This window comes from Neofelis nebulosa, chromosome 10 (assembly GCF_028018385.1).
Source record: "Neofelis nebulosa isolate mNeoNeb1 chromosome 10, mNeoNeb1.pri, whole genome shotgun sequence".
NCBI lineage: Eukaryota > Metazoa > Chordata > Mammalia > Carnivora > Felidae > Neofelis > Neofelis nebulosa.
In genome coordinates, this window is record NC_080791.1 from 89,511,864 (window position 1) to 89,534,418 (window position 22,555).

At 42.2% G+C, this 22,555-nt stretch overlaps 1 protein-coding gene across 4 annotated transcripts in view; it reads left to right on the forward strand.

Moving 5' to 3' along the window:
- The window catches only part of TRIM44 (tripartite motif containing 44), a 109,390-nt gene that overhangs the window by 18,400 nt on the left and 68,435 nt on the right, over positions 1–22,555 (forward strand). For 3 of the 4 annotated variants that reach the window (XR_009249904.1, XR_009249905.1, XM_058688640.1), the window contains exon 2: positions 5,164–5,241. Coding sequence is in view for 2 of the 4 variants with exons in the window: in XM_058688640.1 (XP_058544623.1) it covers positions 5,164–5,241 (78 nt within the window). In the remaining 2 variants the exon portion in view is untranslated. Of the gene's footprint in view, positions 1–5,163; positions 5,242–10,004; positions 10,236–22,555 lie in introns of those variants that run through there. The other variant, XM_058688641.1, reaches the window with a different exon arrangement.

Consider the following 22,555-nt stretch of genomic DNA (forward strand, 5'->3'; position numbering starts at 1 on the left):
TATGGATACTAAATCTTAAATAGACAATAGGAATACGTTTAGCTAAATGTAAGACCCTTCCTACTACTATCTGCAATACCAGCACCTGCAGTCATTTCTTTCAGGTCTTTTACATACATACATAGCACCCATAAAAAGTAATAGTTTTGTTTGTTTTTAAATAAATGATAGGTATACTATGTTTCCTTTTGCAAGGTTTAAAAAAAAAAAAAATCATTATGTCTTGCCTTGAATCCAGGTATGTAGCAGAGTGCCTAGTTTCACCAAAGCCCCTCATCGCTTCGTATTATCAGTTTTTTAAGTTTATTTATTTATTTTGAGAGAGAGCAAGTGCACATGTAGAGAAGAAGCAGAGAGAAGAAAACAGACTCTCAAGCAGGCCCTGCGCCATCAGTGCAAAGCCCAGTGTGGGCCTGACTCCTGAACCACGAGATCATGACCTGAGCTGAGCTCAGGAGTCTGACGCTTAACCCACTGAGCCACCCAGGCACCCCCAGAACTTTTTTTCAATGTGATGAATAAAAAATATCTTAATTGCAAGAAGTTTGAGCATCTTTTACATCTTTTCAGATGTTTATTAGCCATTCTACATTTCTGTTATGTTCTTATCCTATGTTTGGATTTCTCTGGGGCATATTTGACTTTTACTTGTTTATAGGAATCCCTTTTGTATTTTCTTATGTATTCTTGACACCAATCTCTTCTGTTATATATATATCTCAATCTTTTTTATTTGAATCATTCTGATCCTGGTTTTGCTACTGACTAGCTTTGTGATTTGGGGGCATCATTTGGGTATTCATTTGACTTCCACAGAACCATTTTTTCACCATTGTAAAGTGAGAACATAGCACCTCTTAGTTACTGTGTCACTGTGAAATGCCATTGACAAAGTGTATGAGCCGTGTGATTTTTGGGTTCCTCATTTGATTTCCACGAGCCATTTTCTTGGCTGTGAAGTGCGAGTATACTAGTTTTTAAGTCTATTGTGAAATGCCAATGAAAGAGCATATGAAAGTGCTTTGGAGAGTAAAGAACACCTTCCAGTGTAAGGCATTTTTCCTTTCTTTGGCTTTATTATGACTCACCCTTATGAGCTGACTTTTCTGAAGGATGTTACATCTCCACAGATTGATCAAACTCTGAGTCGGGTGTCACAACATAGCAGTTGTCTCTTTGTGTTCTACATTCTTTCAGGGAAGGAGAGAGATGTGTAAACAAGATACGCTTACATTGAACTCCTGTGTTCTTGGAAGGTATTGGGTGGGATGGAGGTGGAGGAGAGCAGTATCAGGAGACTCTCACTTTGCCACTCAAAATGCCTGCTGCAGGAGTGACACAGTAGAATCTGGCCATTTATGGAACCAGATATCTACAGGGTTAGAATTAGCCTGCCTATTCTTACTGTTATGGTCCACTTCTCAAATAGAACACAGTAGGCAGTAGTTCTCTCCCCCCACAGTAGGGAAGTATGAGGGTATAGTTTCCTATCCTGGTTACCTTTTGCAAACAGATGATTAACTAAAACATACTACTCTATGCTTTGGGGACATGCAAATTCAAATGTCACCTCAGACCTAGATAACCCTGTGTTTCTACCCTACGTAGCATGCTGTAGAGGGCCCTTCCTTTCGCCATCCCCTTCGTGACTACTCTCCCAAGTATCCAGGACTCAAGAATTACCTGATGAAATATCTTGAATCTGCTTTCGAGGCCTGTAGAGCCTCTTTCTGAGTCTGTTCCTCCAAAAGATGGATCAAGCCGTTAGATTCTACCCCTGAATGTGTATAACTAGATCCCAGATGTGGCCAGGGGTGACTCCTTGAGAGAGATGTTCCCAGAGCTTGGGTGCACTAGTTTTCACATCTGTGCACAAGGCTTTTTCAGGTGCAGGAAGGGGCTGGTGTGTGGGGAAAGAAACGAGGTGAATCTGGGGACAGGGTCTTCGACTTGGACTTTTGCCCCAGCCTTGCAGCTGTTGGGGGCAGGTCTGCCCAGAGGAGCCTCTCCCTTCTAACCATCTGCTTATTTTAATGGGTGGGGGGGGGGGGGGAAGCCATTGGGGCATGTTTTCTTCACCACCCATTTAGAGGCTGAGTATAGCTGGCTCAATATAGACCCCAGTTAATCTCTGAGAATAATTCTCAAAAAGAGTGGGGTGGGGGTGGAATGGGTGAATTTCCTGAAAGGAGAATATCTGTGCATCTTCCTCTGTCTCTCCCCTGGGTAGGCAGTGCTGCTGATGCTTGGTGAAGAGGAGGAAGGATTCTGCTGACACACTGTATTTTTATGAGAGAAGGCTAAGGGTTCCCTTATCTCTCCACACAAGGCACGTCTGCCTGCAAAGGGGCTGTCTGCTTCTTAGGGATTCCTTCATCGTTCCATTTCTTTTCTGAATGTTTTAAGGCACAGTTTTGGTGCATTCCTTTCTGTTGTCTAGAGCCGGGGGGGAAGTCATAATATATCAGGGCTCTTGCTTAAGAGCTTAAATTGGGCGCTGGCAGCTGGGATGTGGGGGAAGAGAGCTTTCCAGGGACAAGTGACCTGCTTGTTCAGCCAATGAGAAGCAGGTTAGAGAAATGATATCACCAGACAGGCTTTATTGTTTGATCATCTCATAAAAGCAGGATTGTGTCTGGCGACTTAACCCTTTTTTAGGTATTTCGGTCTCACCCAACTCTCTGGTATGTGACCTCTGGATTCCTTTTCCCAACTGTCTGCTGTGAGACCACAGAGATTAAGGATTTAAATTGGTGATGAAATTTGGAGAGTTGTGAACCATCATTTTAAAACTACAAATTATTAAAATTTAGAACCACAGCTAGGATGGGAATGTCAACTACTCTGTGTTTAGAGAGCACATCTAAAGCAGATACCAGTCTAGTCGTATTACACCAGGCTTTTACTGGATAGACTTGGAAGAGAAAGAGAGTTAGAGGGGAAAAAACATTGAGCCTTTAGTCTGTTTTAATCTACTTTAAGGGGTCTTACTAAGTATTGCCTGTTTTTTTTTTTTTTTTTTTTTTTTAATTTTTTTAACGTTTATTTATTTTTGAGACAGAGAGAGACACAGCATGAACGGGGGAGGGGCAGAGAGAGAGGGAGACACAGAATCAGAAGCAAGCTCCAGGCTCTGAGCCATCAGTGAGCCATCAGCCCAGAGCCCGACGCGGGGCTCGAACTCGTGGACTGTGAGATCGTGACCTGGCTGAAGTCGGACGCTTAACCGACTGCGCCACCCAGGCGCCCCAAGTATTGCCTGTTTTAGAGGAATTGGAATTGGTTCTGCAAATTTGGAAAATATCACTGATTCTGAGACCAATTTTGAGTAACAGATATTTGTAGTGTTTGTTTATATTGTACCTCTTTATTATCCTTTTCCCCATAAAAATGACCATCATTTTACTTCCTCATGCTTCCTTTTCTTCACTGGTAAAATGCAGGTGATGATCCTACCGTACCCCACAAAGGAGTTGAGATAAAATAAGCCAATTTATGTGATTTTAGAGTGTGCTACACATGTATTATAATTAGGTCATTCATTTTTTTCAGATTGCATATTCATTCATTTGTTCAGTAGACTTTTTCAAACCCTTCTTGATGCTGGGCATAGATGCAGAGATGGATGTAGTTCTTACCCTTAAGGAGTTTAAAACATTATGAGACAGATAGCAACAATAATAAAAGTGTCTCATGTATCTGTTGCATTTACCACGTTCCAAGTCCTTTTCTAAGCACCTTAACGTATACTAGTTATTTAATCTTGATATAACCCCATGAAGCAAGTATTGTTATTAGCTTCGTGTTATACAGGTAAAGAAATAGAAGCGTAGAGAGGCTAAGTTGCCTTGGGTCACACAGCCAGTGGTAGAGTTGGGACTTGAGTCCAGGCTGTGTGCCTGTAGAGTCCATTCACTGAGTCTGTGTTGACCAACACAGTACTTACTAGCTATCTATAGTTTTCGAGGACTTGAAATGTGGCTTGTCCAAATTGAATTGGGCTGCATTTGTGAAATACACACTAGATTTCAAAGACTTAGTATGAAAAATATGTATAAAATATCTCATGTTGAAATTACATGTTGCAGTGATAATATTTTGCTTATTCTGAGTTAAATATACTAGAATTAAGTTCACTTTATTTTTGTGGCTACTAGAACTCTTTTTTTTTTTTTTTTTTTAACATTTATTTATTTTTGAGAGAGAGAGAGAGAGACAGCATGAGCAGGGGAGGGGCAGAGAGAGAGAGAGGGAGACACAGAATCTGAAGCAGGCTCCAGGCTCCGAGCTGTCAGCACAGAGCCTGACACGGGGCTCGAACTCACGAATTGCAAGATCATGACCTAGGCCGAAGTCTGAGCTTAACCAACTGAGCCACCCAGGCGCCCCTGTGGCTACTAGAACTCTTAAAATTACATATGTGGCTTGCATTTATGGCTTACATTACATTTCTCTTGGATTGTGTTACTCTAATCATTCTAATAAAATAACAATAATAACAGACATTTATTGAGCGCTTACTAAGTGCCACATACTGGGCAAATACCTTTACACTGTTCTAGTGAAGTCTCAAAATAATGCTGCTTATTATCCCCATTTATAGAAGGGGAGAAGGTTTTGAGAAAGTAATTTATCTGAGGTTAGTCAACTAGTTAATGACAGACCCCAAAGTTGAAACCTTACATGTCTGACTCAAAAGCCTGTACTCAACAGCACACTGTAATACCATTTGAAATCTCGGGGCATTTTCTTTGTTTTTATTTTTACAAGAATATTTAATACTTCATACTTCTGTAATTGGCATGTAGAAGTTCAAAATAAAAACCACTAAGTCATAAAATGGACATCCCAGATCAAAATCTCTTTTCAGACCCTCAGCCCTCAGTGAGCACTGGCGCAGTTGAACCCTAAGATGAAGCAATGTGTCAGCCTGTACAAATTGCATTTAGTTTTCATTCCAGTAGTTCTCTCAGGTCAGTGGGCAATTTATGTCCCGACCCTCTTTGTCCAATAGAGGACAGTGCAGCTTTCCTTAGTCATTTAGTTCTCTTGGCTAATAAGAAGAAAAAATTGCTTTCCATTTCATTGTCCCATGAAATGCTATTTGTGTTTGAAAGAGCAACAAAACACTGTCTAATGACCCCTGACTTTTCTTTCTTCTAGAGCAAAGACTCTGGCGGACTGAAGGCGGCTATGATAGAGTTGGTGGAAAGGTTAAAGTTCAAGAGCTCAGATCCTAAAGTAAGTATTGTTTTGGAATTGATCTGGTATTGGTACTCCAAGTATTTCGTTCTCCTTGAGCTAAGTTCTAGGGATGTTAATGATCATCTATCTGAACGTCGCATCAAGATCTAATTAAGTCTGCCTATCAGAAGCATTGTTCTCATATGCCTAGAGATAAGTCATCTGTTTTTTCCCTTCTCTGTTTTATGACTTAAAACACATAATCATTGTTTTCTCTGAACTGCAGACAAGTGCATTTTTAATCTTCCTTTAACAGGCCTTTGAGACTACTGTCCTTTGTGCCCATTTAATTCAGCCAAAGGCATCCGAGGTACTGATCAGCTTAATGCTGGGGACTGGAACAGGCTCCAGACTTTTCCAGTTGGTGTTCAGCACTCGCGTCTTGTCTCTCTGCCACTTACAGGAACCAGCTGCCACTGCGAATGCTTTTGTCCTCATGACCTCGAGTCTGGTCTGGGAAATGGTTTCAGCTTCCCAGCTTTCTTTGCAAGATGTTAGGAGCTGTAGGATTGATATTCTGGGAGATTCCATACCAGGGTGGGGGTGGACTGGGAACTGAACATGCCGGAGGGATTATGACTAACACAGCCTCCCTTCTCCTACCCGGAGACTTACTGTGGCACTACTTGGTATCGATGCCAGCTGGCTCTCCTGACAATCAGAGCCTCTCACAATTAAATAGGGAAAAGAGCACAATTTTGTTTCACGTTTTGTATCCCCTACCTTTTTATTTATTTATTTATTTTTTAATTTAAAGTTCTTCATATGGTCAATAGACTAGCATTTTTTGAGTACCCACTGGGAGCCAGACACTGTGCTGGGAGCCTGACATTCCTTTTTTAAAAATTGTGGTACAATGTACATAATGAAACTTACCCCTTTAACCATTTTTAACTGTATGGTTCAGTCTCATTAAGTACATTCACATTGTTGTCCAACCATCACTACCACTGCCGTCCATCTCCAGAACTTCTTCATCATTCCAAACTGAAACTCTCTGCCCATTAAACGCTTCTTATTCCCCCTGAATTAAATTCTTGTGATTTTTGCAACAACCTGGTAGAGTAGCTTATTATTCCCATTTTATTGATAAAGACACTGAGGCTTAGGGAGGTTAGGGCCATTTGCCCTGAATCTAGTATAATTTAAAGCTGCGATTGATACTGACTCCAGTAGCTGTGCTCTTTCTTTTATGTCATGCTGCAGACCAAGCCCTCCTTTCTATCCTCTAATCACATTGTGCCTCGATTTTCTAATCGGAAACACTATCAGGGCAGAGTCACAGACAATGACAGGCTTTTCAAAAGGTGGCTGTGGTCCTGAATCTGCAAAATAATTTTCTCTTCATATAGCATCGACAGTATTGGAACATTGGTAATATCTCTTATCTTTTGGTATAGTTAGGGTTCCAGAGATAGAGAGGATCTTGATAGAAAAATATCGGGGTGGCCTTCATCAATTTTCTTAGCTCAGAGTAGAAAGACCCCTGGTATGAGTAGTTTTCTTTAAGTGAAGATGAGCTAATTAATTATTAAAGATTACTGAAAGCTTTTTTTTTTTTTTTAACTGAGTTTCTCTGGTTTCTGGGGCAACGTCTATCCTGAAGGAGACAACTGTGTTTTCTGTTTCTGCCACACCCACATGCTTGTGGGCAGTGATGGAGCAGGAGGATGTGTACAGATTACATTGAGTGGCTTCTGTGCATGATGATAATACAAGTAAAGTGCTTTGGGGTCCTTTATGGATGCATATAGTGCTTCTAATGGGAAGCTTGCCAGAGGTGAAAAAATTGAGTGGTCCCATGGGAGCAACTCCTGGAAGCCTCAGGAATTTCCCATGATGCATCATAAGCTAAAGGATATTTGTTAGGACCAGACTTGATCTTGGATATGTGCATACACACTCACCTCTTTTATCTTCTCTTTATCTTGTCCCAGATTATTTCCACCAATCTATTTTATTTTCAAGCCCCATTCCAGTTTCCTGTATACATATGCTATATGGACCCAGAGCTAGCTTGAAGAAGGACCACTGTAATTGCAGAATGAATGTCAGATCACTAAGGGGGGTGTGTGGGAAATGGGACACTATATATATAATTTTTGCAACAAATAAATAGTCGTCTTCCAAGAGAAGTTTTTAGTTTGTTCTGCTTTCCCTCAGAACTCCACCATATCTTTTTTAAGTTGGCCTATTTAAGAGGGACAGAATCTCTCAGGCTTTATGACCTGTCATTTCCTGGCACAGGAGCTTTTCTTTTTTTTTTTTTTTTTTTTTTTTTAATTTTTTTTTTTTTTTTTTTTTTTCAATGTTTTTTTTATTTATTTTTTGGGACAGAGAGAGACAGAGCATGAACGGGGGAGGGGCAGAGAGAGGGAGACACAGAATGGGAAACAGGCTCCAGGCTCCGAGCCATCAGCCCAGAGCCTGACGCGGGGCTCGAACTCACGGACCGCGAGATCGTGACCTGGCTGAAGTCGGACGCTTAACCGACTGCGCCACCCAGGCGCCCCCAGGAGCTTTTCATAGAAGCACTGATTTGAGTCATGGAGCACTGAGCACTATCTCTGCCTCACTTCCTCTAGAATTCCCTAAAGCATCACAAAGCTTCATTAGTCCAGACACTGAAATCTACAGGGGACTGAGTTAATTTTTACCTCTGAGTTTTGTCAGAGAGGAGTGGAAGATGACTAGATTAACCATTTTTTAAAATTATAAAATAATATATGCTTATAGATTAAAAAATACAGATGTCCATAAAGGAAAAGTCAAGTGAATCTCCCCCAAGCCAACCACTACTAACAGTTTGGTGTGTAACCTTCTAGACAGTTTTTCCATGTGGAAATATACTTCTAAGATTTTTTTACGAGAAATATACTATACCTGTGGTTTTATTACACAGAATATCTTGGGTATACTTCTGTATCAATAATGTAGACTTAATTATTCTAAACGAGAAGCCTCATTTTGTCCTAAATATTTGTCCGATGCCCCTTTTTCTTTCAGACGAGTGGTTCTTAACCTTTAATGTTTTAAAAATCACCTGGAGGACTTATAAAATACAGAGTGCTGGGCCCACCCCCCATGGTTGCTGATTCAGTGGGTCTGTGGTGATTAGAGACTATGGTGGACCTTAGTGATTTTCCTTCCCTCTTGTTTGATTTTTTTTCATTCCTTTCAGCAGATGGCCAGAAGAGCCCTTATAAATAAATCTAAGCGATTTCAACTTCAAAAAAAAAAAAAAATGAGATACATAAAACTTCAGACTTAGAAAACAAACAAATTGAGCTGAGGGGGCAGAGGAGAGGAGAGGGAGGTACACCGAGGCTGCCTGAGAGGACAGGATTCCTGTAAGGCACCATGTCCAGCAGAGAAACACCAAGGCCCGAAAGAGGGAGAAGAATTCTGGTCAGGATTTAAGAGGGTGATGGAGGCTCATGCCATGGTACAGGAGTGGGCTGAGTTCTAAAACCAGAGGAACATCAGGGGACACCAAATTTCTAGCCACTAGGGGTGAGCCTGAGGACAGGAATCAGAGCCATTGGTGGTTGGGAAGTAAGGCACAGAACCCGATTAAGTTGTGTGCATGCATGTTGCTATGGTGAGCCCTGTTTTAAGGGTGCATATCTCTGGGGATCTAGAACTTTGTTTACAATGGAAAGAGAATATTTTTAGTAACAAGCAATCTTTAGTTTGTTTAATTGGAAGTGGTCTTTTAAATAATAAGACATCCTGATGTGTTTGATACGAACCAGTTTGCAAACAAATTTTTTTTCAGTCCTACTTTTCAGAAACATTTATTGCACAAAGCACGATTTTTATCTGTAGATTTCTTATATTTATGTTAGACTTCAGGGAAATTAAAAGATGTAGTTAATCATGTGTGTGTGTGTGTGTGTGTGTGTGTGTGTCCGTGTGTTCTTGTGTCCTTGTGTCCTTGTGTCCGTGTCCATCCACACCTGTATTTTTAACAGCTTGAAAGCATTCTGAGTTCTTCACAGCTCTCCTATGAAGTGACTATGCAATAATCTTTCATAGTCTACCCAGAAGAAACTAAAACTCAGAAAACACATTGATTCCTTTCCCTTTCTTCCCCCTGTCCAGCCTCTCAGAAAGCATTGAACCAAAAGGATAACATGCTAAACTCAGTCCAACTAACCTCTTATTATGCAGTTAATAACAGCCACTCTATTAGTGGCTTTCTCTATTAGTATTGATTGCTTTTCTTTCCATCTAAGATGTGCTGTTCATTGTTTCCTATGTCTGGTGTGCTTGAAACAAGTAGTTAAAAACACAGTTGTGTCTCAAAAAATCATACTAATCTTTAAGAAGTTATTCTCAAAAAAGTGCCTTAAACTCAAGCCAAATGGCTCACATTCTTTCAGACTGGAGTGGGATTAAACATGGGAGCTAGCCATACTAAGACTGCCTAAAGCATAACAGGGGGGTTTTTTTGTTTGTTTTTTTGTATTTTCTTCAGTTTCTAAAGGTGTTCGTACTAAAGTGTGAAACCAAAGAATTGTCTGGCCACGTGAAATTAAATATATCTGAGAATTGTCCTATTTTTAGTTAGCATTTACATAGCATTTTATAATTGCAAGAGAACTTTGCAGTCCATTTTAGTAGCTGATATCATTGAATGGAACAGAGCCCAGTCCTTCACTCTACTGTGCTAATCAGACTCTTGTTAAAATGGTAGGTTTGGCATGTACAAATAGAAATGGATGTAAGCAAAATCTAACTTAAATTCCCGTTGTTAGTGTCTTGTTATTTACCAGGGTCAAGCCAGGTCTCGGTGCTGGTCCTTGCCCTGCCCTAAGACAGAAGCATTCACTGGGACAGTGTTTATTCAGCCAACTGAAGCAGAGAATTGAGATGCCTCAGTTATCAAGATGATTCATTCAAAAGTGATTCTTTGGTTAGAAAGCAATTAGAATTACTGACCTATTTCTGCACTTTTCATAAAAAATAAAGGAAGTTGTAAGTAGTAATCTTGAAGTGTTTGTTGTGTTTTTTATCTCTGTACCCTCGAGCCCTAGTCGGGTACCTGGCCATAGTAATAGATACACATTATCTATTACAACAACAGTATGAAAAGAAGTACTATCCTTTGCCCTGTTCTATGGGTAAGCAATCTGAGACTTAGCGGGGTTAAATAGCTTGCTAGTAAGTGATGGGAGCAGGACTCCACATTGGGGTGCTTCCTGTTCTTACCCCACACACGGTTGTTGAACCCACGGATGAGTAAACGTAGATGGATGTGCTATCGTCCTTAGCAGTATGACTCTTCACTGACTATTTTTCCCTCACATTCTTCTTTTACCTGCCTTTACCGGGTCCTGCAGCCTACAGCCCCAGGGTCCGAGGACTGGAAGATGGCCTTTTCCAACAAAAAGTACGGGGAGGTGGCAAAGGAGCCATGACAGCCCAGAGCATTTAGCCCTGACTAAATGAAGAACCCAGGCTGGTGTTTCAGCATTTGCCTGTTATTGATGTAGAACACCAAGTGGGAAAAATGCCTGTGCTTTCTCAGGTCCGATCTAGGCTCTGAGGCCTAGAATCCACTGAGAAACAAACGTGGCCCTTTTCTTCCTCTGTGGACACTTGAGTAGCAGAAAGAGGAGAAGCATGCTCTTTATCCTCCTTCACTGTCCCCCTGCCTTTATCAAAACAAAGCGAGACAGCTTCCCTTTTTCCCTGTCCGCCGGTTATCAAAATAATACATTCTCTCTGTAGAAAAACGTGGAAAACAGACAAGCATCAAAAAGAAAGGAAAAAGCCTTATGCTATTTGCAGTGGTTTGTAAGCTTCGAGTGCCTCTTTTTTTTGACTGCAGATTCTTGAGCCTCACCCAGAACGTCCCAACTGGGTAGTTCTGAGACTGCTCTTGTGATACACAGCCTGCATGATTCTGGTGCACATGGTCACTTCTTCACACTTGAAGACACACCTAGGAGAAAACTGGTTGATGGTGTTGGTCTTTCAAATAGAAAATTAGTATTATTGTCTCTCTCTGTGTAGCTGTTATCCTGTGTGTATCTATGTGTATGTATTGGTGTGAGTGTGTATTTGTGGGTGTGTGTATGCATATATATATACACACGCACACATGCATACATAGTTTGTATCCTGCTTTTTTCATCTAACATCATCCCTTATAAACATTTTTATCATTTGAATCCACTTCAGTCTTTGAACTGGTACTTGGAAAACTAAAATCCTAAAGGCCAGTATGCCATTATTGCCAAAGGGAAGTTTTATCCAGTAAGGCATTTCTGTTTTCTTCCTAATAGCATAAGCAGATTCTGTTAATTTTTTTTTCAGGCAGGCCAGTCACCGTGTAAGATTATTCAGGTACAGGGGAAACTGAGTTAATGCGAAGTCAGGTACACAGGTGTGTAGTCAGCCCCAAGCTGAGCTTTTGACAGCATCTGTCTTCCCACTGGTCAGGGTGTCTCACGTGATGTGACTAAACGAATAAACGTAGGGCTCAGTGGAAAGTCTGAGGCCATCTCCAGTCCCCCGCTTAACAGCTGAGGAAACTGAGGTGCCAAGACCCCCTGCCGGAGGTCACCCAGGCAGTGATAGCAGAGCCAGAGCTGGCTGGCAGTTTTTAGGACTACAGGGCTCTAGTTTTTCCAGTAGAGAGACGTTTTCAACTTGGCAAGGGTGTAGAAACATTGGAAATGGTACAGTCACTTTGGAAAACAGTCTGGCAGTTCCTCACAGGGGTAAACAGAGTTGCCATAGGACTTAACAAGCCCATTCTTGGATAGATACCCAAGGGGAATGGTAACAGGTGTCCACACCAACACTGCACACCAGTGGTCACAGCAGCATGATCATACCGTCTGGAATGTGGAGACCACCCAGCGGATGACCGTGTAACTATAACCTGGTATGTCCATACAGTGGGATACTGCTGGGCGATACACATAAATGAAGCACCCATTGCAAGCTGCAAAAAGGATAGCCCTCGAAAATGTGATGCTAAGTGAAAGAAGCCAATCCCCAGAGACCAGATAGTGTGTGATCCCGTATATATGACATGTCGAGAACAGGCAGATTTATAGAGGTGGGAAATAGACCCAGTGTTCCCTGGGGCTGAGGGAGATGGAGAAATGGGGTGGGGGTGACTGGTAAGGGCTGGGGGGTTTCTTTTCGGTGTGATGAAAATGTTCAAATTGATTGTGGGATGATTGCACAACTGTGTGAATGTACTAAAGACCACTGAATTGCATCTTTAAATTGGTGAGTTGTATGATTATGTGAGTTATATCTCAGTAAAGCTTCTGAGAGAGGAAGAAAGATTTCTGTCCCAGTCGCTTTTTTCAGCCCTTCACTTAAAAGCATCATCAGGGAATAGTCTGTCTTTCTCCCCAGACAAGGATGAGGGGCAGAAACCTGATGTCAGCCTCTGTCATGGGGAGGTAGTATTCTACAGTTAGTGGAAACTCAGGCTCTGGATGGGACCTCGGCTGGTCAGATTACCTCCAGTGTCGACCGCTTTTCCAGCCCAGGCAGATCCTGTGCTTAATCTCTTCATTGCTCAGGTTTTTGTTTTGTTCAGCTGCAAAAGATGGGATAATAGTACATACTTCATAGGGTTGTTAGGAAGATTAAGTGAGATAATCCATTTAAAGTGCTTTGTACAATATCCTGTGAAGGAAGGCTGCTGCTAGCTTTCTCCTAGTCCTGAGAACCACTGCTGCTTCCAGCGGAAGGCTATGGGTATGTGGAGGCCGTCCCAAGCCACAGTTGAGGAGGCCTTCTGATCCCTGTGGAGAAAAGTAACCCACCTGTTAATACCTAACTAGATTCTATACTTTGATCAATTAACGCTTCCCAGGATTAGTGACACTTTGAAGGGCCACCGCTACCTCTTTTGAGCGATAATGGTATGCGGTTAAGTTGAGTTAAATCTCCCAAGTTGGAGCCCCTTGGTATTTCTGGCTGGCTGGTTGGCTCTAGGCCTCGCGTGGCCTCCTTGCCTGGCGTTAGTTCAGTGTAGCAATGTGGCCCGTTCAAGTTGAGGCACATATCTCTGCCTTGGGAGTTTACAGCTGTGTGTCCATATATTCCCAATAGAAATAAGAAATCAATGCATAGAAGCAGTTAGGCTTATTGTTGTGGAGCAGACTCTGTAGTTAGCAAAACTGCCTTGGTGCCAAATTAAAAAAAAAATAAATTAAGAGTCACAGAAGAAATTAAGTGTCACATTTAAGAAACACATTAGGAGATATGTCTCGACTTTAAACACCACTGAGATTCTTTTTCTCTTCCTGCTTCCCCCTTCTCCTGCAGCTTTACCCTTTGGCCATCCTTTTTCTATTGGAGCACCAGAGCTCCTAATTGAAGTACCGTACAAATCAACTCTGGGCATTTAAAACTACGGTAGGCATGGTTTCTGAGCTGCCTGGTGGGCTAGAGCATTGTTCGAAAGCAAAGGGATTGAGCTTTAAATGGCTTAATAAAATTAATACACTGTGATGTCCTCTTCCCCCTGCTCCAGGTCCTGTCTGCACTGACGGGAGACCTGATAATATACTCTCTGCCAAAGCCTGAAGGACTTATTATGTGACCAGTGTGGAGAGGGGGGTGGGGCTGTCAGGGCTCCCCCAGAGCAGCCACACTTCATGTTGCCAGCGCAGGATTGTATTTGACATTTAATTTAGGAGGCTGGGTGCCTAGATGTAAAACTTTATTGTGATAATAGCGATAAAAACCACCCAGACTTTTATGTAATGGCCTCGGCCTCCTTCTTTCTCCCTTCTTCCCCTTTTCCTGTTAGTTCCACCTCTCATTCAGCTAGGAAATAACACTCAGGTCTGCTCAAGTAAAAAAGATGTTTTCTTTGATCTCTTAAGGCTAAAGTTACAGAGTGCGACTCTCAGTCTACCTCAGGTCTGTATGTAGATGCTTGTGTGTATATATAAAATGTAAAATTTGAGAACCACATCTCTCCCCTGACTGCATTTAGCCAAACGGCAAAACCCGTCTGTGGCTGTGTAGAGAAGGTCAGTTAAACCCAGTGATTTAGTTGACTACTAACCTTTGTTGAATAGCTTGTGTTTACCTCTGCGGCTGGTGAAATAAATTCTATGATAGATCCTTAATTCCTAACTCAACCTGATTAGCTAGACGGTATAATCCCCATTTTACAGAGGAGGAAACAAAGATTTAACAGGTTTAATGACTTGTCCAAGGTTAATGATGCCAATAAATTGCCTTTTTATGATTGCTATGTGGAAATAGTAGTAGTTGTAGGAAGTTACTAACTTTTACTTCTAGAAATGGGTTGGGAAGAGTATACCAATAGAGAGTTTGTTCAGACTTCCAGGGAAAAAAAACCTGTCGAGTATGACATGCTTTCTTTACTTCTGTGGCGTAAGGGCACAGACTTTGGAGTCAGATGACCTGAGTCCTTCTGGCACTTGTTACCTGTCCGTCTTGATTTGTCTGAGCCTTTAGCGTTACCCATAAGCTAGGACTAATCATATTACATTTTTATTACTGAGTACCCTGAAAATGGAAACTTTTGAGAAGGAGATAAGAAATAATGGAGGATGGTTAGAAGCATGGCCTTGGGGGGGGGGGCGGGGGGGGCGGTGCCTGGGTGGCTCAGTCGGTTGGGTGTCCGACTTCAGCTCAGGTCATGATCTTACAGTTTGTGGGTTCGATCCCCGTGTCAGGCTCTGTGCTGACAGCTCGGAGCCTGGAGTCTGCTTCGGATTCTGTGTCTCCCTCTTTCTCTCTGCCCCTCCCCTGCTCATGCTCTGTCTGTCTGTCTCTAAAATAAATAAACATTAAAAAAAAAAAAAAAAAAAGAAGCATGGCCTTGGGGACCGAAAAAGTATTTTCGCAACTGTACTTAGTACCTTAGAACCCTGTGGTTCTTGGGTAAGCAGACTGTTAGCTGCTCCAGGGGTGTAATAGGGCTTCAGTCTGCAGAAGAGAGACAATATGGTAGAGGTAGGTTGTGAGATTGAGGCAGACTGTGCTTAGGAGCTGCGGGGCAGAATGTGGCCTACCCTTCCTGCATGCTGTGTTTTGCCCTGGTGTCACTGAAGTAGACTCTATCTGATCTTATCAAACTAGAAGAGACAAACGTTGCTCCTTGACAGCTGGCCTGTGGCCATTTACTGAAACCAAGGCAAGGAGCCCCTGATTGACATCCTTACTCTTCCTGCCTAGGTTGTATGAGAAGGTCCCTCCTGTGTTCCTTTGGGAAATCTGAATCTGCTCTCCCAAGGGTGTACGTTCTCCTTCTGTAAGAAAACTAACTGGGGGCTCTTTGTCTGTGAGAGCTCAGTGGGTACCATGTAAAAGGCACACAATACACGTTCATGGTTACTGTCATCTGCACCTGCAGAATAGTTCTGCTGATGTTCCCTTGTGCCCGGAGAATAAGAAGTTCTTTCTGTGTATTGTGTAGACTTCACAAAAAATATCTGTGAGAAAGATATTATTACCTCCGTTCTACAGACGAAAGTTTCACCTTTCTGAGCTTCAGAAACACAGTTATTAGTCAGTACTCAAACCTGTTTCTCTACCACAACAGACTCCGTGAAGTTTGCTGTTTTGACATGTAGCAAAGGAGACCTGCGTCTCCGTGCCCTTTCCTCGGTGTTCTTGGTGGTGTGCCGTTGTTTGGTTTTGATGGCAAACAAATAACTGTGGTTTTGCAAGGAGAATGCTCAAATAGGGAAGTGGAATAGAGGAGGAGGGCTAAGTCTTATTTTAAAATTGCTTTAATCTTCAGCAGGTAATATAGGCCTACTTAGTATATTCAAGTCTAAAAGGGTTGAAAACAGTATTTCTGTTTAGTTACCCCTGAAACTTTCAGTGTCAGTTCCCACCTCCCACCTCCTACAGGATAATTTCTGAGGCAAGAACTGTCTTTCTAGCTTATGCACAGGTTAAGATGGAAGAAAAGCAAGAGAACAAGGTAAACTGGAAGCTCTGACTCTTACTCCTGTTACAGGTCCTGGGTGTCTCTGGGGGACTCCTTCTTTCACATTTCTGCGGGGGGGGGGGGTCACTCGGAATTATTTTTCTGCTCACTCAGGAAGAGTTGTGTTCAGAAGTTTGTGATTGCTTTCTTTATTGCCAGCCTGGGGTCAGGCAAGGAGAAAGGCCTCTAAAGAGCAAGCAGTAGACTGAGTGGACTCTCAGTGAGCCTAGCATTCCCGTTGAACTGTTCTCCGGTGCCTCCAGTTCAGCACCACTGGGTTTCAGTGACACTGGGTTTCACATCAAGTTGTCATGGCAATAGAGTCATAGCAGCTGACAGCATGAACAGGCAGCCCTGGGAGGAGAGGATGCTTGGCGGTGGTGCCACAACCATCGTGGCCAGATCTCCGTCTCTCACCGTAAGAGCTGCTCATCAGTCTGCTGTGACCATGTCTCTCTCAGATGACTGGGGGCACACAGTTGCTATCTGCTTCACAGCTGACTGGCAGATTCACTTCAGTTGTTTGTTAGGACCTTTCCAGTACAAAGCCTTTAGGCAGCACGGTCCTGAGCCTCTAATGCTGTGAGCGTATGTGCATGCGTGCGTGTACATGTATGTTCATATTTGCATTTGGGGGAGGGAAAACCATGAAGGAGGAGATTCAGAAGAAGCATACAACAGGTTCATATGCATGAAGCTGTTAAAGAAGAGAGTACTTAGGCTCAGGTACCAAAATTTACAGTCACAGGAAGAAGCACTCTAGCATAAAATGAAGGAAGGCTGGAGTATTCTGACTGGAATACGGGGTTCCTACCTGAATCGAAGGTACACGCCAAACCAAGGACTGCCTAAGACAAAGCAAAGTCTAAACACCAAGGAGGAGGGAAGGGAGGATCAGCCGGAATTTCTTTGGGGCTTAGGATTCTGGTTAGCAAGTTTGAGGTACGAGTGAGAGTGGGACTGAACTAAAGGGCCTGAGGGGGGTGGTGGCAGTTGGAGCTAAAGTGAAGAGTGTGGGTCTGGAGACCAGGTATAGGTATTTGGTGGAGAGTCATGGAAGGGAATGCAAAGAAAGGGGTTTTCATAGATACAGGGCAGACTTCTTTAGCCACTGTGGTGGAGGAGAGGCAGATGTGGGATGGCTTCTCACATTTAGTCGGAAAGTATTGACCACCATTTTGTGCAAGAGCCGAAGCAAAGGTGTCATCGTTTCTCCTCTAGATACTAAGTCAAAAGACCTCTTCTCTGGTGGAGAAAATAAAACTGAACTCCAGAGTTTAGAGCCTGGCTGATTTCCTAAACCCTGGTGTCACTAAGGGGGAAGGCGAGGAATAGGACAAGGTCTGAAGGGAGAATATGGAAGAATAATATTGTGGTTAAAAGGCAGATGTGTGGTCAAACTATGTGGGTTCAAACTCCAGGTCTGCCACTTACTCTATGTGAGTTTCTCACCCCCTCTGGACCTCAGTTTCTTTATTTGTAAAGTTGATGGAATAATAACTGCCACCACTTGGTATCGTCATTGTGATGACTAGTTGAAGGAAAACACGTGAAATGCTTCCATAGTACTTAATATCTGGCCACTCAGACCAGGCAGCAGGAAAATGTTGAGGAGGAGGAAGAGGCCTCAGTTTGAGGCTTAATGGTTTGAGTAACAGAAAAGCACCCAGGTAGAGCCACACATCAAAAGCAATTGCGACACTAGAGGCCTGAAGAGAAAATCGAGGTTTGGGAGCCATCTGTGTGGAGGCAGTAGCTGAATTGCAAAAATGGGATGAAATGACTAAGGAGGAAGGTGTGGAGAGAAGGTGGTTTGACCACAGAGGGTGTTTGATGATGTCTGGAGGTGGGGCGTGGCGCTACTGTCACCTCCTGCGAAGAGGCTGGGGTGTTGCTACGTATTTCACAAGGCACAGGACGTTTCCTCTACACGAAGAGTTCTCACCTCCGAGTGTCAATAATGCTGAGGTTGAAAAAACCCTGGTTAGAGGAGTTTCTCCATCATAGTCACCTAGAGAGAGAGGGTAGAACTGCAGGGAGGGAGCCGATATACAGAAAGCCCGAGAAGTCCAGGGTCACAGAAACCCTGGAAGGAAATTAAAGACTGGGGGACATCGGTGGTGTCTAAATGCTGCAGACAGGTGACTAGCGAGGTTAAATGGAGTTGGTGACTAGTCGACTCTTTAGTGGTGTTCATGAGTGGGTTTTAGGTGACTTTCTAAATAAGCTTGGTGGTTAAAGGTAGGAGAGAGGGTAATTGCTTGACAGGGCAGCATTGTCAAGGGAAAAGTTTATTTTGTTCTCTTCTTTACTTCTTGTTTCGTGTCCCCTTTAGAATTTCTATAGCAGATTCCTAGTCTCCCAAAAGCCCCTCTAGTTTTGGCAACAAATGTGATTAGAGACAAGTCCAAATTGGCGAAGCACTGCTCCAGGAATGTTAAATTGATGCAGTTATATCATTTTAGAGATAAAAGGGACACCGTTTGGCTTTTCACTTTTAGTAGCTCAGGAGCCTGGGCCCTGAGAGATTCATCGGTGATTGCCCCAAGTCACCTGGTTGGTTGGTTCCAGAAGGCAGGACTGGCTCCCTCAGGGCCTCTGCCTTCTCATCCTGAGTGCTCTCCTCTGTGCAACTACTAGAGTTGCTCTCTCGTCGTCTGATACTGGTTCGCGGGGGCTCAGTTTCCTTTTCAGGCGCGTGGTGCTCTGTGGGGTGGCTGTCAGGGCACTGACCTGGAACAGGGGCGACTGAGGCGAATCTTGGCTCCACAGCTTACCTGCTGCCTGACACTGGGCAGGTGACTTAATCACTGTGGGCTTCAGTTTCCCTTAACATAAAATGAAAACGTTATTACCTACCTGAAAGTTGGACTAGAAACACTTGTAACAGCACCTGGAACACTGACTACACGTGGTAGCTCTTAGTATTTTCATTGTCATTATTCATAAGGCCCTGTCTTTGTCATGGATTAAAGGATCCGAGAATGTCCAGTGATGGAATCAGGCCAAAGTTAGGCATACCTTCTCTTTCCACCCAGCGTGGCTTCTGACTCCATCTCCCACTTTGTAATAAAAGCAGTATCATGAGGCTTAGTGCTCCTTGGTTATATGAGGTCCTGAAGCAGATGTCCCCCTGACGTATCGTTAGGATGTCCATTTCCCATTGATGAGCCCGATACTTCTCTAAAATATGTGGCTTCACACTTGGTTACTCATCGGATCAGTTAGTTAGATCTTTTTAGAATTTTTCAAGACGCTGAAACCTGCTCGTCTGAGGAGCCTCGGGAGGACTGAAGCTCCCATGGAAGAACCTTCAAATGACGGGAGTAGCATGTGCTAAGTGCTTGACTGTTGCGGAAGCCACTATTTTAATGGGCTTAAGTTGAAAAGGGCTTAAAAAAACCCTTTGATTTCTTATAGAAAAGGGAGTCCGATTAGGAAGGAAGGGTCCGTTATTAACTGGGAAGGCAAAGAATGAAAATGTTGATGTGCCTGAGACGTAGAAGAACTTCAATTGGCCTGGCCCTTTGGATGCTCACTTCACCCCCCAGACCTTCTCTAGGCTCCATTTCAGTGGCTATTTAGTTTTGTTTTAATTGTTTAATTTTTTTTTTTAAATAGACTTTTAAAGAACAGTTTTAGATTCAAAATTGAGCAAAAAAAAACAACCAAGTTCCCATATACCTTCTGCCTCCACACACTTAGCCTCTTCCACTCTCAATGTTTCACACCAGAGCGGTAGATAAATTTGTTACATTTGATGAATCTGTATTGACATCATTATCACCCCAAGTCCACAGTATACGTTAGGGTTCATTTTTGGTGTTATATATTCTGGGGGTTTGAATGAATGTATAGTAATATGTTATCTCCCATTACAGTATCATACAGAGTATTTTCACTGTCCTAAACATTCTCCATGTTCTGCATATTCATCTTTCCTTCTTCCCGGAATTCTGACATCCACTGATCTCTTTGCTGCCTCCATAGCCTTTTCCAGAATGTCATGTAGTTGGAATCATACAATGTGTAACCTTTTTACATTAAATTCTTTAATTCAGTAAGATGCATTTAAGGTTCCTCCATGTGTTTTCATGGCTTGATAGCTCATTTCTTTTTAACGTCGAATGGTATTCCATTGTGTGAATATATCAGTTTATTCATCGGTTCACCTACTTGAAGACATCTTGATTGCTTCCAAGGTTTGGCAGTTATGAAGAAAGCTGCTGTAAATACCCCTCTGCAGGTTTTTGTGTGGACACAAATTTTCAGCTCCTTTGGTAAATACCAAGGAGCATCATTGCTGGATCATGTGGTAAAGGTATGTTCAGTTTTTAAGAAACCGCCAAACTCTCTTCTAAAAGTGGCTGCACCATTTGGCATTCTCATCAGCAACGAATGAGAGTTCCTCGTGCCCTACATCCTTGTCTGCATTTGGTGTTGTCAGTGTTCAGATTTTGGCTATTCTAGTAGGTGTGTAATGACACTTCATTGTTTTAACTTGAGTTTCCCTAATGCCATGATGTTGAGCATCTTTCCTATGCTTATTTGCCATCTGTATATCTTCTGTGGTGAGGTGTCTGTTCGGGTTGTTGGCTCCTTTTTTAATTGGGTTGTTTGTTTTATTATTGTTGCATTTTAAGACTTCTTTGTATATTTTGATAACAGTGCTTTATCAGATGTGTCTTTTACAAATATTTCTCCCAGGGGGCGCCTGGGTGGCTCAGTCAGTTGGGCGTCTGACTTCGGCTCAGGTCATGATCTTACAGTCTGTGAGTTCAAGCCCCAAGTCAGGCTCTGTGCTGACAGCTCAGAGCCTGGAGCCTGCTTCAGATTCTGCCTCCATCTCTGTCTGCCCCTCCCCTGCTCTCACTGTGTCTCTCTCTCTCTCAAAAAAAAAAAAAAAAAACAACAAAACACACACACACAAACCCAAATACTTCTCCTAGTCTGTAGCTTATCTTCTCCTCCTTTTAACAGTGTCTTTCACAGAGAAGTTTTTAATGAAATCCAGCTTGTCACACATTTATTTCATGGATAATGCCTTTGGAATTATATTTAAAAAGGCATCACCATGCCCAAGGCCATCTAGATTTTCTCCTGTGTTATCTTTCAGGAGTTCTATAGTTTTGCATTTTACATTTAGGTCTGTGATCCATTTTGAGTTAATTTTGGTGAAAGATGAAAGGCCTGTGGCTAGTTTAATTTTTTTTTTTTGCACATGGATGTCCAGTTGTTGTAGCACTATTTGTTGAAAAGACTCTTTTTCCATTGTATTGCCTGTGCTGCTTTGTTCAAGGGGTTTCTGTGGGTCTATTTCTAGGCTCTCTTTCGTGTTCTATTGATAGATTTGTTTGTTCTTTTACCAGTTCCACACTGTCTTGATTACTGTAGCTTTATAGTAAGTCTTGAAGTCGGGTAGTATCCTCCAACTTTGTTCTTCTCCTTGGATATTATGTTGACTCTTCTGGGTCTTTTGCCTCTCCATATAAACTTTGGAATCATTTTATCAATATCTACAAAATAACTTGCTGGAATTTTTATTGGCATTGCATTGCACCTATGGATCAAGTTGGGAGAACCGACATCTGACAATATTTATTGTTCCTATCCATGAATATGGATCTATTTAGTTCTCCTTTGATTTCTTTCATTAGAATTTTGTAGTTTTCCTCATACATATTTTATTAGGTTTATACTTAAGTATTTCATTTTGGGTTGCTATTGTAAATGGTATTGTGCTTTTATATTCAAACTTCATTTGTTCATTGCTGGTATATAAGAAAGTGATAGACTTTTGTATATTAACTCTGTATCCGGCAACCTTGTTTTAATTCCTTATTAGTTCCAGGAGTTTTTTGGTCAGTTCTTTGATATTTTCTACATAGACAGCTATGTTATTTGTGAACAAAGACAGCTTTATTTGTACCTTCCCAATCTGTAAACCTTTTATTTCCTTTTTTGTCTTACTGCATTAGCTAGGACTTCCAATATGATGTTGAAAAGGAGCTGTAAGAGGACACACCCTTGCTTTGTTCCTGATCTTAGTAGGAAAACTGTAGTTGCTCATTATTAAGTGTGACATTAGCTATAGATTTTTTGTAGGTGTTTTTTATGAAGTTAAGAACGTTTCCCTCTGTTCCTAGTTTGTTGAGAGTTTTTAAAATCATAAGTGGAACTTAGATTTTATCAAATGATTTTTCTGCATCTATTAATATAATCATGTGACTTTTCTCCTCTAGCCTGTTGACATGAGAGATTATATGAACTGATTTTCAAATGTTGAAACAGCTTTGCATACCTGAGATAAATCCTGCTTGGTCATGGTGTGTAAGTTTTTTATAACATTGTTGGATT